Source organism: Eretmochelys imbricata, chromosome 1 (assembly GCF_965152235.1).
Source record: "Eretmochelys imbricata isolate rEreImb1 chromosome 1, rEreImb1.hap1, whole genome shotgun sequence".
NCBI classification, from domain to species: Eukaryota; Metazoa; Chordata; order Testudines; family Cheloniidae; genus Eretmochelys; species Eretmochelys imbricata.
Window position 1 is genome coordinate 45,219,086 of NC_135572.1, and position 15,853 is coordinate 45,234,938.

The 15,853-nt window shown below is 42.6% G+C and overlaps 1 protein-coding gene across 2 annotated transcripts in view; it reads right to left on the reverse strand.

The window, feature by feature from the left end:
• Positions 1–15,853, reverse strand: part of ATP8A2 (ATPase phospholipid transporting 8A2) — a 668,324-nt gene that overhangs the window by 469,925 nt on the left and 182,546 nt on the right. For both annotated transcript variants that reach the window (XM_077809582.1, XM_077809591.1), the window contains 3 exons: positions 8,938–9,007; positions 6,675–6,759; positions 3,007–3,146 (listed from right to left, as the gene is read on the reverse strand). In XM_077809582.1, coding sequence (XP_077665708.1) covers positions 3,007–3,146; positions 6,675–6,759; positions 8,938–9,007 — 295 coding nt within the window. The remainder of the gene's footprint in view (positions 1–3,006; positions 3,147–6,674; positions 6,760–8,937; positions 9,008–15,853) is intronic.

Genomic DNA, 15,853 nt, shown 5'->3' on the forward strand with positions numbered 1-15,853 from the left:
GTGCTCGTCCAGCTTTTCTAAATAGTCCCAAACCACTTCTTTCTCCACAGAGGGCTGGCCACCTCCTCCCCATGCTGTGCTGCCCAGTGCAGTAGTCTGGGAGCTGACCTTGTTCGTGAAGACAGAGGCAAAAAAGGCATTGAGTACTTTAGCTTTTTCCACATCCTCTGTCACTAGGTTGCCTCCCTCATTCAGTAAGGGGCCCACACTTTCCTTGACTTTCTTCTTGTTGCTAACATAACATCATGGGAGTTGACAGCATCCACCACGATGGAGTTGGGTGGCAGGTGGATTCTTTGGTGGGGACACAGAATTTTTTATCCATCCGCTTGCAAGTATGTGCTACTGACCATGGGGTTTGGTATATGATTCTTGCTGGGAAAATAACCTCATTAATAGGGAGGGCGATCTGTGAGGAGGAGGAAGACTGGAGGATGTCAAGGAGTTGAAGGTGGGTGTCTGCCACTCTCTTCCAGCTCCTGGAAGAGATGAAAATCATCTGCAAAAGATAGTGGGGGAAGCATGACAGGTTCATCAGGAGAAGAGGAGGATATGGTCCTCAGCACCAGTTTTTCCTCAGTACCAGCCTCCTGCTCCAATATGTCCTGTGGAGGGTGGTTCCAAAGCTTTGGATGCTGCAGCTGATGGGGTGTGTCTTGAGGGTTCTCAGGCAAGGCTTGAAGCTTGAGAGGCATGCTGGCAATATGCCACCCAATGGTAATGGTTGTATAGAGCCCGACAGTGGCACCCATGGGTGGCTGTAACAAGATGGTGGTGGTGGGGCCATCTGTGGGTATATCTTTGGGCTCTGTTCGTACTGAGTACCATATGGGTCTTGGGAGAAGTACTGCAACACTACCTCCTGTGAGCTCACTGTCTGAACCCTTGCTAGAGAGTGGAGGGGCATAGCATGGCAGTGGGGATAATTCCCATGCGTGGTAAAGGCTCAGTGTAGAGGTCTCGATACTGAGAGTTGGGGACTCCAGCATGCAATTCCAGCATGCAATCCCCGTCAGTACTGGTAGCAGTTCCAGGAGTACAGGGATCTTGTTCAAGCCAGCTGCTCCGATGCCAGGTGAGCCATCACTGGTGGTGCCAACGTGGACTCGTGTACCAGGAGCGCCTTTTTAGTGGAGTGCTTACTCCTGTCTTTGGTGCTGATGACTCGGTGCCCATACCCATCAGGTCTATGGGCCTGTCAGAGGTACTGTTTGCTGTCAGTCTGTATGAATCATGGGTGCCGGACTGAGATGGTCTCAGTGCTGACGGTGCCGAAGATACTAAGCGAGATGGAGATCGCTTATGGATATCTGAGGGCTCACTGTGGGGGCTTCCTGCTCTCTTCTTAGATGATTTATGAGAGGGGTCTGCAGCTTGTTTCTTCAACCCACAACCCTTAGATGTAGAGGGCTGTGGGGAAAACCCACATCTGCCAGGTGACTCAGGCCTGAGAGCCACCTCCATGAAGATGATCTTTTGTCAGAGCTCTCTGTCCTTACGAGATCATGGATGGCAAAGACCACGCTTCTGCTGGATGTGGCCTTCCCTGAGGCAGTGAATGCACTGGGAGTGCTTGTCTGCCATCGGAATTGCCTCTTTGTTAATAAGGCACTTCTTGAAGCCTGGGAAACCAGGCATACCCCATTGGTGGGGAAGGGTCCCCAGTGGGGGAGAAAAGAGAGGGGAAAAATAAAGTATTTTTTTATTATTATTTTCAAGGGTAAAATAAGAAAGGAGAAAAGAACTAGAACTATAACTAGAAGACTAACTAGCTATAGATATATAAAATAAAGCAATGCTCTTATAATATTTCTGTCTCTAGCCACGGGTAGTTGAGAAGAAATTGAGGAGGGCTTGCCCATGCGCGCTGACTAGCCTCATGGTGAAGTACGAGGAGACACAGCACATGAGCAGGCCTAGCAGACACTGCTACTGAAGTTCTCCGATCAGCAGCACAGGGACACAAGCACACCGATAGTGGAGCACCTATAGGGTCACTACTCGAAGGAGAAATACAGTACAGTAATTTTTTTGTGTGGTTCTTCTATTTCCTCCGCATACAATCCACATTTCAGAGGTGTATAATGAAGCCAAATGTTTCTGATCAGAAAGATGGCAACATTTCAAAAGCAGTTAATTGAAGTTACACAACTTTAACGTTAGCCAGTGGATGAACATACACATTGGTGCATTCACTAATCACCATAGCAATATGCTTAAACGGTCACAATCTGTATTTCTTAAGCTCACAAAACAGAAATCATTTGGCGTCATATCATTTAAACTATTTTCCCTCCCATAAAATGTATACACAGCCTGCATACAATCACTCAAGGCTAAAATTATTGCAATTATTTACGGACATAATCACATCATATGTAACACAAATGGAATGAATATTGAACAATCCAAGTATCTGTACTGTATATACATATGCATATTCCTGGAAAGAAAAAATGTCCCATACAAATAGTAGGTGCTACAGAGCTGTGCATATTTTTCTGACATTTTAGCGCCATTGCAGGAAAGGATTTGGCCATGTTACAGAAAATATGGCAGACAACATGCTGCAGAAATAAAAGCAGCAAACTCTGCCAAATAAAGCAGCAGTCCTATCTGCCAGTTTTAACCCTGAAACCATTTTAGTAATTCGTTGGCCAAAGGAGAGGGGATTTTTTTATACATTTTGTAATCATTTAACTTAGTTATTTGTAACTTTACAGATATTGTACAGGAAATATTTCAGCGGCATAGACTGAAAAAAGTGTCTTTTGGATTGAGAATTAGAAAAATAAATATGAAAACTGGAGTGGATACAACAGTAGAAAAGTGAGAAAGAGCAAGAGCATGCATACGTTTGTGTAATATATATATATATATTCCAGCAGATGTATTTATTAATTCAACATGTGATACATTTAGCAAAATAATCCTGCTTGGAACTATTCACATGAATAAGGTAAGCAGGATTTAGCCTTCAGCAGCATAAACGCCTGCAGCTGTTACCTTTTCAATGATCTCATAGCACTCCTCCATCTTTTGAGTTCTGTCTTTCAAAATTGTGCTAGCTTCATTATAAACATTTAACCACTCTCGATAAGAATTTTCTGACAGGTCCGCATATGCAATGCACAGAGTCCTCAAACCTACAAAACAGAATATAGATGTTGCACACATTAACCTACTGATAGGGAGGTTATTAAAATCCTTCTATTGAATGAACCAGCTGATGCTAAACACCTGGCCCCCTAACTGGAGTCAATGAAAGTTTTGCACACATAAGTAATGCAACACAGAGCTCTAGAAAGGCAAGACAATCTCCCAGTACAGTTTGGAAACATTTGGGCTTTTCCACCAACTTCACCCAAATGGGGCAGATTGTGAATTTACTAACACTGGCGTAAATCTAACCAATTTCATTGACTACGCTGGATTTACACCAGTGTAACCAAGATGAGTAGCTGGCCTAACATGCACAAATCTCTCCCCAATTTTCAGTAATCTAGTAATACTGGAGCAACAACAGTGTCATCTTTCATCTAATTTTCCATTTGAGGCTGAAAGTGATTTGTTTTAAATGTTAATTCCTGTAAGTTATACAACCCCAATGAGGCTGGTAAGTATTATCATTATTATATTTCAACAGCAGGTATTTCATATATGTAATACTACTCATCCCAAATTATTGCTCATCCCAATACTTCCTTTCAGAGAAGAGAATGTATTCTCCCCCTCCATGCATACATATTATTCACAGTTATGGTGAACGGAAGTTACACCTGCACAATAAATAGAGAATAGGCCCCATAGAGTATGAAAGAGATCATTTTATTAGACGGCTGATCAAATTTAACATATATGAGACCATGTCTACACTACAAAATAAGTTAACCTAATTTACACTGGCATACAGCCATTGCAGTTATTAAATTGCTTGTGTGTGTGTGCACACGTGGCACCTTGTGTCAGCAGTGCACGTTCTTACCAGGAGCACTTGTGTCGATTGTACTGTCAGTGTAGGGCATTGTGGCATGGCTCCTGAAAGCCAGCAACAGTAGATGTAAGCATCAACCTAATTATAGAAACTGTGACTCTATGTTGCTCAGGGAGGTGGTGTTACGGAATTGGCATAGAGAGGCACTTACATCAGCGGTAACCAAATTTAAATGCACAGTCATCCACAGCCAGGTCGACACAAGGCATCTTACATCAACCTAACTGTATAGTGGAGACCAGGCCTAAGTAAAGATTTTTATTCTGGCATGGGTCAGTCAGAAAAAGGAGGAAGCATGCCATATAAAATGGAAAGGCTTTATTATTTGGGGTTAAGGGAAGTCAGAGAACAAACTGGAAAAAAATATTTAAAGTCTGCACAAATAACAGCTTCAGACTTAGGAAAAAATAACCATCAATTCATGTTTTTACAGTTGTCATAAATATAAAGGGAAGAGTAAACCCCTTTAAAATCCCTCCTGGCCAGAGAAAAAAATCCTCTCACCTGTAAAGGGTTAAGAACCTAAAGGTAACCTCACTGGCACCTGACCAAAATGACCAATGAGGAGACAAGATACTTTCAAAAGCTGGGAGGAGGGAGAGAAACAAAGGGTCTGTGTGTCTGTCTATATTCTGTCTTTGCCGGGGATAGACCAGGAATGGAGTCTTAGAACTTTAAGTAAGTAATCTAGCTAGGTATGCATTAGATTATGATTTCTTTAAATGGCTGAGAAAGGAATTGTGCTGAATAGAATAACTATTTCTGTCTGTGTATCTTTTTATAACTTAAGGTTTTGCCTAGAGGGGTTCTCTATGTTCTGAATCTAATTACCCTGTAAGGTATCTACCATCCTGATGTTACAGGGGGGACTTCTTTACTTCTATTTACTTCTATCTCTATTAAAAGTCTTCTTGAAAGAAAACTGAATGCTTTTTCATTGTTCTCAGATCCAAGGGTTTGGGTCTGTGGTCACCTATGCAAATTGGTGAGGATTTTTATCCAACATTCCCCAGGAAAGTGGGGGGGGGGTGCAAGTGTTGGGAGGATTGTTCATTGTTCTTAAGATCCAAGGGTCTGGGTCTGTAGTCACCTAGGAAAATTGGTGAGGCTTTTTACCAAACCTTGTCCAGGAAGTGGGGTGCAAGGTTTTGGGAAGTATTTTGGGGGGAAGGACGTGTCCAAACAGCTCTTCCCCAGTAACCAGTATTAATTTGGTGGTGGTAGCGGCCAATCCAAGGACAAAGGGTGGAATATTTTGTACCTTGGGGAAGTTTTGACCTAAGCTGGTAAAGATAAGCTTAGGAGGTTTTTCATGCAGGTCCCCACATCTGTACCCTAGAGTTCAGGGTGGGGGAGGAACCTTGACAACAGTAATGAAGTAAAAGCTATTGTGACAGGGTCGGGCCAGATGGCTACAGAAGAGTGATAGAAGGCAGATATATTAGCCCCAGGTTAAGTAGGTCCCTTTATCCTGGGTAAGATAACAGGGAAGGTTCCAGAACAATCAGGAACTTTCTGGAAACAATTAAGGCAGACAGGCTGATTAGAACATCTGCAGCCAATCAAGAAGCTGCTAGAATCAATTAAGGCAGGCTAATCAGGGCACCTGGGTTTAAAAAGGAGCTCACTTCAGTTTGTGGCATGCATGTGAGGAGCTGGGAGCAAGAGGCACTAGGAGCTGAGAGTGAGAAGGCATACTGCTAGAGAACTGAGGAATACAAGCATTATCAGAACCAGGAGGAAGGTCCTATGGTGAGGATAAAGAAGGTATTGGGAGGAGGAAATGGGGAAGTAGCCCAGGGAATTGTAGCTGTCGCACAGTTGTTCCAGGAGGCACTCTAGACAGCTGCATTCCACAGGGCCCTGGGCTGGAACCCGGAATAAAGGGCGGGCCCAGGTTCCCCCCAAACCTCCCAACTCCTGGTCAGACACAGGAGGAGTTGACCTGGACTATGGGTTCACGAAAACGGCCAAACTGAGTGCGGCCGTGAATCTCCGACGTGAGCAAATCCACCAATAAGCGCAAGACCCACCAAAGTAGAGGAGGAACTTTGTCACAGTATAAAAAAGGAACAAAGCCCATATCCCTGTTAGCATTTCCTTGTGAATGAATGTGTCATGAATTTGTCACCAGTAATATAAAAAGTTGGCATGTTTGATTTTAGATTGTAAGCTCCTAGGGGTAGCACCAGTGAGCCAGATTCAGACATGAATCTATATGAGTTGAAGTTGTAATGCACATCTTTTTCCCAGCTCTCTCAGCTTGTATGTTACACTAGTTTAGACACTTAGGGCCTAATTCTCATCTCTTCTGATTTTACACTGCTGTAATTCCATTGATTTCAGTGTAGTTACTCCTGATTTACACATGTAAAAGTGAGATCAGAATCAAGTCACTACTCATCTTTATTCTTATGCAGGACTCAGAACTGCTCCCACTGAAATCAGTTTCACTATGGTTTCAACAGAAGCAGGATCAACTTGTAAACTCCTTTTTTAGACTTAAACTCACTAACCCATGTGTATCTTACATATACGACACATCGCCTATGAATTTGCTCTGTGTCTTCATTTTTGTCTTGCTCAGCACTGAACAATTTGATGGCATTTAAAAATTAATACATAAAATACGACTAATAATTCAAAAATTTGATTCATACTTGCACATTGTTTCACTTACCTTCTGTGGCAAAGTATTCAAGATGCAATAGTGTTTGCTCCATATACTGGGAATCTTTTGAAAGTCTCTCAAAAATAACATTATCCTATCAAAACCAAATTAGATATAAAGAGTAAATTCACATGTAAACTTTTCATTCATGTACGTACAATGCACAAGTGTTCAACCCCTCTAGATCTAACTGATGTGAGGTGTCTAAAGTGGACATGATAGTATCTGCAAATGAAAATACATACAATAATGAATTTTGGTTTACCTATGAAACGGATCTAGCTCCGCTTAGAAAACCAAAGCTGGAATGCTACAGTTTTAACCACCATATATGAACTCCAAGCAGAAGTGAAAAGGGGTGGGATACTATAATTGCTTTGCAAATACAAAAACACACACATTGTTTCTTTAGATTTTTCTTCCCTTACCCCAAACTTGTTACACAGTTATTTAAATTTAGAATACAGTACAGCAAAGATGGAATGCTCCATTTTGAATTAGTGAAGTGAGACTGAGTTTTCCAAGAACAGAAGAGTCCTGAACAATAAAAAACACAGTTCCAGCACAGACCCATACTTAAGAGCTTATCTTGCAATTCTTGCTGAGGCAAAATTCCCACGTATGTCAACGACAGTTTTGCCGAATTGAGAAGTCAGAACAAGCTTATGCTCAAATAAATTTGTTAGTCTCTAAGGTGCACAAGTACTCCTGTTCTTTTTGCGGATACAGACTAACACGGCTGCTACTCTGAAACCAACATAGGTTGGATTCCATTGCTGGGAATTGCCTTAGAAGCACCATCCATTACTGCCTGTGGTTATTTCTGGGACTGATAAAGGTCTGGAGTGAAGGGGAAATGAAGGAAGAAAGGTTGCCTGAGAAATCAGGAAAAGAAAAAAGGTGTAAAAGACATAAAAGAAAAGGAACTTCATTTTTAATATCTAGATGAACTTCAAATACAGTTGAACGTAAATAAATAATTTATAATATCACCTTCATTATTTTATGAGACCAAGACAGGAATATATTCAGGGTTCTGCCCAATAAATGCAAACTCACTTTCAAAAATTATGGCACTATTTTTCTTAAAATAAAACAAGTTGATTTTTGGTGTCATTCTTGCCTTCTCTGATCTTCTGGTTGTTGCGGCCCCTTTGCTGCTGCTAGAGGGCATTCGCCTGTTCCCACTGAAGTCAGTGCAAGACTTCTACTAACATCTATGGAACAAGATCAGACCCACAATACCTCTTCTTTTTCTTCTTCCCAATGCTAGTTCTGTGATGTGTAACAGCTGTAACACTCAGCAACACAAAACTGACAGCAAGAGAAAGAAAGAGTTCAGCAGTGTGAAAACAAAAGTGGTAAGAACAGTAATGGGACTGGAAACGCAGATGTCAGACATGGTCAGTTCTGCTGGGTCCAGATTTGTGTGCGACTTTCAAAAGTTTTAAGCAATGTATAATTACAGTGGGCTTGATTCACCTCTGTTATTCCACTTCCATGTTGGCATAACTCCACTGAAATCAGTGGAACTACACTGGAGTATAGTAGAGATGCATCCAGCCCTGTATTTCAAATGATTTTTTAAAAGTGTGTTTAAAACACACACACACACACAGTAGTAAATTAGAGCCTTAAGGTAAAACATCACAGAAGAAGCACTGTTAAAACAAACAGAGATTTAATTCCACCTGATAAAACTGAGCCACCCTCCATCACTTTCCACTGAATTTAAAGCCACACCCTGCTGTGGTTGTTGATGCCTCTGATTTTTTACAGTCATTGCATTTTGATACATTATCCCTCCTGTTGGTGAAAGTAGGAGCACAGCATATTATGAGCAGGGACAAATAGCAGCAGTAGCAGATGCAGAGATGGGAGAAAGCAGATCACAAGACAGACAGGGCTAAATGCTTGAGAACAGACTCCAGTTTTGAAGATTCAGACCACAGTGTTTAGATGTCTAACTTCCTAACTGTACCTGCATATCAGGGGAGACATCCTGCCTGCACTGAAGTCAATGGGAAGACTCCCATCAACTTTAACGTAGGCAGGATTTCAGTTCAGGCACTGAGAGGCCTAAATACTATGGGTGCCTGCAAACAAAATCAGAGAACAGGTTAAGGCTCCTTTAAACATTCGGCCCCTAATATGTGCAGCTAACAGATACTCATTAGAATGGACAACATTTCAACATTTTACAAACAATGTGACTGCTGCAGCAGCTCGCGGTATTTCTACCATTCTCTGTTAGTAGTAGCAGATTACTTACAGCCCCTTTACAGTACAGACGAAGTCGTCCCGTTGGAGTCCGAACTATTACAGACATTCTCTTTCTGTTACTATGAGAAAACAAACAAACAGTCATTTTTAATTGTTTTCTAATCAGATCTATGGTTCTAGGAGTAAAAGCACAGTCTGATCCCACAAGTTTTCTTCCATACGCTTGGCACATTTTAAACCAGGTCATATAAAAACACTAGTGAATGTACAATATATAACTATCTTACACATGCTGTTTCCATCTTCCAATCCTATGCTTCTTTAATCAATATGAACATAAATGGCCTGATTTATAGTAGTTTATGGCATACAGATGCACACCCACATTTGCATTCCTAATGTACATAGGCAATTACTGGGACTCCCTAAACTAATCTGATAGTCCTGAAATTGGTAATCTGCATGCACAGATACTGGCTCGTGCAGTTAATGTAATTACACACACAAATTAGGCATGAATTGCATGCAAGAGTTTCTATGCCTAAAACTTTTGAAAATCGTTCCCCAAATAATTTACCATAACTTTTCAAAAACAAAAGATAAACTTACTGAATGCTCCAGTTCAAAAATACAATGGATTATCATATAGAAACATGTACTTTGTTGAACTTGATACCTTGCTCCCAGTGCTGACCCACTTCAAGATTGCAGGGGCAGAGTGCTCATCCTCTGAGAGGGAATGCTTTGCACTGCCTAACTACCACTCCTCTGGATCTTTCTTAATGAACAAAACTAATGGGCTCCCATCAGGGTCCCACCTAATATAGAAGGTTGGTGGCTAAGAAGTGTGTCCTGGAAGTTCAAGGAGGGAGAAGATTTTGTGGAGTGTTGTGTCCAGTTCTGAGTTCCACATTTCAGGAAAGATGTGGACAAATTGGAGAGAGTCCAGACATGAGCTGGTCAAGTTCAGGATCCTGACACAGGGAAGAAAGGTAAGCAGCTGAATACGGACCCTGGACTTCAGGAAAGCAGACTTCAACTCCCTCAGGGAACTGATGGGTAGGATCCCCTGGGGGAATAACATGAGGGGGAAAGGAGTCCAGGAGAGCTGCCTGTATTTCAAAGAATCCCTACTGAGGTTACAGGGACAAACCATCCCGATGCGTCGATGTCATAAATATAAAGGGAAGGGTAAACCCCTTTAAAATCCCTCCTGGCCAGAGAAAAAAATCCTCTCACCTGTAAAGGGTTAAGAACCTAAAGGTAACCTCACTGGCACCTGACCAAAATGACCAATGAGGAGACAAGATACTTTCAAAAGCTGGGAGGAGGGAGAGAAACAAAGGGTCTGATCTGTCTGTCTATATGCTGCTTTGCCGGGGATAGACCAGGAATGGAGTCTTAGAACTTTAAGTAAGTAATCTAGCTAGGTATGCATTAGATTATGATTTCTTTAAATGGCTGAGAAAAGAATTGTGCTGAATAGAATAACTATTTCTGTCTGTGTATCTTTTTATAATTTAAGGTTTTGCCTAGAGGGGTTCTCTATGTTTTGAATCTAATTACCCTGTAAGGTATCTACCATCCTGATGTTACAGGGGGGACTTCTTTACTTCCATTTACTTCTATCTCTATTAAAAGTCTTCTTGTAAGAAAACTGAATGCTTTTTCATTGTTCTCAGATCCAAGAGTTTGGGTCTGTGGTCACCTATGCAAATTGGTGAGGATTTTTATCCAACATTCCCCAGAAAAGGGGTGGGGGTGCAAGTGTTGGGAGGAATATTCATTGTTCTTAAGATCCAAGGGTCTGGGTCTGTAGTCACCTAGGCAAATTGGTGAGGCTTTTTACCAAACCTTGTCCAGGAAGTGGGGTGCAAGGTTTTGGGAAGTATTTTGGGGGGAAAGATGCGTCCAAACAGTTCTTCCTCAGTAACCAGTATTAGTTTGGTGGTGGTAGCGGCCAATCCAAGGACAAAGGGTGGAATATTTTGTACCTTGGGGAAGTTTTGACCTAAGCTGGTAAAGATAAGCTTAGGAGGTTTTTCATGCAGGTCCCCACATCTGTACCCTAGAGTTCAGAGTGGGGAAGGAACTTTGACAGTCGAAAAAATAGTAAATATGGTAGGCGACCAGCTTGGCTTAACAGTGAAATCCTAGCGGATCTTAAACATAAAAAAGAAGCTTACAAGAAGTGGAAGATTGGACAAATGACCAGGGAAGAGTACAAAAATGTTGCTCGGGCATGTAGGAATGAAATCAGGAGGGTCAAATCGCACCTGGAGCTGCAGCTAGCAAGAGATGTTAAGAGTAACAAGAAGGGTTTCTTCAGGTATGTTGGCAACAAGAAGAAAGCCAAGGAAAGTGTGGGCCCCTTACTGAATGAGGGAGGCAACCTAGTGACAGAGGATGTGGAAAAAGCTGATGTACTCAATGCTTTTTTTGCCTCTGTCTTCACGAACAACGTCAGCTCCCAGACTGCTGTGCTGGGCAGCACAGCATGGGGAGGAGGTGGCCAGCCCTCTGTGGAGAAAGAAGTGGTTAGGAACTATTTAGAAAAGCTGGATGTGCACAAATCCATGGGGCCGGATGCGTTGCATCCGAGAGTGCTAAAGGAGTTGGCGGCTGTGATTGCAAAGCCATTGGCCATTATCTTTGAAAACTCATGGCGATCGGGGGAAGCCCCGGACGACTGGAAAAAGGCTAATGTAGTGCCCATCTTTAAAAAAGGGAAGAAGGAGGATCCTGGGAACTACAGGCCAGTCAGCCTCACCTCAGTCCCCGGAAAAATCATGGAGCAGGTCCTCAAGGAATCAATCCTGAAGCACTTACATGAGAGGAAAGGGATCAGGAACAGTCAGCATGGATTCACCAAGGGAAGGTCATGCCTGACTAATCTAATCGCCTTCATTGATGAGATTACTGGTTCTGTGGATGAAGGGAAAGTAGTGGATGTATTGTTTCTTGACTTTAGCAAAGCTTTTGACACGGTCTCCTACAGTATTCTTGTCAGCAAGTTAAAGAAGTATGGGCTGGATGAATGCACTATAAGGTGGGTAGAAAGTTGGCTAGATTGTCGGGCTCAACGGGGAGTGATCAATGGCTCCATGTCTAGATGGCAGCCGGTATCAAGTGGAGTGCCCCAAGGGTCGGTCCTCGGGCCGGTTTTGTTCAATATCTTCATAAATGATCTGGAGGATGGTGTGGATTGCACTCTCAGCAAATTTGCGGATGATACTAAACTAGGAAGAGTGGTAGATACGGTGGCAGGTAGGGATAGGATACAGAGGGACCTAGACAAATTGGAGGATTGGGCCAAAAGAAATCTGATGAGGTTCAACAAGGATAAGTGCAGGGTCCTGCACTTAGGACGGAAGAATCCAATGCACCAGTACAGACTAGGGACCGAATGGCTAGGCAGCAGTTCTGCGGAAAAGGACCTAGGGGTGACCGTGGACGAGAAGCTGGATATGAGTCAACAGTGTGCCCTTGTTGCCAAGAAGGCCATTGGCATTTTGGGATGTATAAGTAGGAGCATAGCGAGCAGATCGAGGGATGTGATCGTTCCCCTCTATTCGACATTGGTGAGGCCTCATCTGGAGTACTGTGTCCAGTTTTGGGCCCCACACTACAAGAAGGATGTGGAAAAATTCGAGAGAGTCCAGCGAAGGGCAACAAAAATGATTAGGGGTCTGGAACACATGACTTATGAGGAGAGGCTGAGGGAACTGGGATTGTTTAGTCTGCAGAAGAGAAGAATGAGGGGGGATTTGATAGCTGCTTTCAACTACCTGAGAGGTGGTTCCAAAGAGGATGGTTCTAGACTATTCTCAGTGGTAGAAGATGACAGGACAAGGAGTAATAGTCTCAAGTTGCAGTGGGTGAGGTTTAGGTTGGATATTAGGAAAAACTTTTTCACTAGGAGGGTGGTGAAACACTGGAATGCGTTACCTAGGGAGGTGGTAGAATCTCCTTCCTTAGAAGTTTTTAAGGTCAGGCTTGACAAAGCCCTGGCTGGGATGATTTAATTGGGGATCGGTCCTGCTTTGAGCAGGGGGTTGGACTAGATGACCTCCTGAGGTCCCTTCCAACCCTGATATTCTATGATTCTATGATTAAAGGTCTAGAAAACATGACCTATGAGGGGAGATTGAAAAAATTGGTTTTGTTTAGTCTGGAAAAGAGAAGACTGAGAGGAGCATGATAACAGTTTTCAAGTACATAAAAGGTTGTTACAAGGAGGAGGGAGAAAAATCATTTTTCTTAAGTCTGAGGATAGGACAAGAAGCAATGGGCTTAAATTGCAGCAAGGGAGGTTTAGGTTGGACATTAGGAAAACTTCCTAACTTTCAGAGTGGTTAAGCACCTGAGTAAAGTGTCCAAGGAAGTTGTGGAATCTCCATCCTTGGAGTTTTTTAAGAGCAGGTTGGACAAAAACCTGTCAGGGATGGTCCAGATAATACTTAGTCCTGCCATGGGTGCAGGGGACTGGACTAGATGACCTCTCGAGGTCCCTTCCAGTCCTATGATTCTATGTGTCTCTGTGTGTGTAACAAGGCTGGAGGTAATATCACTGTTGTATATGGCAAGGCAACACCTTTAACTTTGGACAGCAAAAGACACTAGAAAAATATCAACAGTTTGGAGGGAATTCAGAGAAGAGCAACAAAAATGATTATAAAGATTTACTTGCAAGAAAAGAATAAAAGCATATGAGGAAAGAGTTAAATTACCATGGATATGCTAACACTCTATCTACCTTATGTATTTTTGACCCCAAGAAGGAATAAGAATTGGTAGAATTGTTTAAGCAGGTATAACTAGGAGTAATGGGATAAAAATGAAAAACAATTTGGCTGAATGTTAGGAAAACTGGGTTTGGGGTATATTAGATGGCAGAACAGTCTCCCATAGGAAGTGGTGGTAATCACTTGAATCATTTCTAACTGGACATTCACGAATATACTGTAGGGAACAATCCTGCACTGGCAGGGGTATCAATTAGATGACTTAATGGGTGTTTTTCACTTCTAAGTTTTATGTATGTTATTAAGGGACCTAGGCACTGTTCCCACAGATGAAGCAAGAAGGCTGATTTCATAAACCCTGGCAAAATGCCAATAAAAAGAATACTATCAGCACACTGTAAACTATGCAAACAAACCTCCTGCTTTAGGAGAAATTATGCAACAAATTAATGCAGGGTTCTTCAAAACATATAAAGGAGTGAACAATGGCGACTTTCATGTTCCTCTTAAAAACACTAATTTTGCCTTACTAGTAAATTGCATTTTGTGAATTTCCCCCCCAATTTCCAAAAAAAATGGATTGGTTCATCTGACACTCTACAAAGCTAGACAGAATCTCCCACCACATGGAGTTTTGTGCCTCTTCCCAGTAGCAATCTGTGCACTAAAGATTCAGACAAACTTTCCTAGCAAATAATTACCTTTACACTTATATCCAAAATAAAACAAACTACGTAAAAAGAACACTAGGATTTCAAAGTAGAGCATACACAAGTCAGGAAATGTCAAAGTTAAGATTGGTCACACAACCTTAACTCTCCCCTGCAACTTTAACTCTGCCCCTTGTGCACACACATTCAGTACCAGGTTTGAGTCTCCACTTCTCTACAAGACTTTTACTTCAGTCTAAACCCAATGAAATCAAACAAGTTAGACTGGCATAAAACAGAGTGGAGAATTGGGTCCCGTGAATGAAGCAGGGGTATGTAATGAATAGGGTCCTACCAAATTCACAGTCCATTTTGGTCAACTTCACAGTCATAGGATTTAAAAAATCATAAATTTCATGATTTCAGCTATTTAAATCTGAAATTTCATGGTGGTGTAATTGTAGGGGTCCTGACCCAAAAACGAGTGCGGGGGGGGGGGTGTCGCAAGGTTGTTGCAGGGTGAGTTGTGGCACTGCTGCCCTTACTTCTGCACTGCTGCTGGCGGCGGTGCTGCCTTCAGAGCTGGGCAGTTAGAGAGCGGCGGCTGCTGGCCAGGAGCCCAGCCCTGAAGGCAGAGTTGCTGCCAGCAGCAGCGCAGAAATAAGGATGGCCTGGTATGGTATTGCCACCCTTCCTTCTGCGCTGCTGCCTGCAGATCTGGGCCCTCAGTCAGCAGCTGCCACTCTCCGGCTGCCCAGCTCTGAAGGTAGCAGCACAGTGGTAAGGGTAGCAATACCGCGACCCCGCTAAAATAACCGTGTGACCCCCTTGCAACTCCCTTTTGGGTCAGGACTCACAATTTGAGAAACAATGGTCTCCCCCGTGAAATCGGTATAGTATAGATTAAAAGCACACAAAAGACCAGATTTCTCGGGGGGAGACCAGATTTCACGGTCCTTGACATATTTTTCATGGCCACGAATTTAGCAGGCCCCTAATAATAAATGAGACATGGCGCTTAGTTCAGAGCCTCAGTTTGGTTGAAATTCTGAGGATATTTTGGAAACAACAGAATGTAATGGTGGAATTAAAATATATTGTAAATACACAGGCACAAGGGGATAGAGTAAGGAGTTTCTGAGCTATCTTAGCCTTGGCATGTCCTGCCTTTTCAGTACTTCACTTTACAACCTTTTTAAAAACAAACAAAAAAAAAACAGTTTTTTGTAGAACTCTGCTTCCTTCTGTGTGCATCTTCAATCACCACATGGAATGAAGCAGGACTCCTGGTAAGTCCAATAAGATAAAGTACATGGGAGAGTATTTGTCTTCCTTGTCTCTTGGACTGAACTTTCTCCTCACAGGCTCTGCCCTGTTGAGTCTCCTACTCATAGCAGATATGTAGGACACTCTTTTATCAAAAATAGTTCAGAAACTCTGCAGCAAACTAATACGCCAGGGGAGCTTCCACCCCCGCCTGGGTCCTGGAATTGTGTAAGCAACCTCATCCTCTTTGCTGGAGTAAGATGCTACTATGGATGAGGGAGGGACAGAATAACAACAAGAGAGA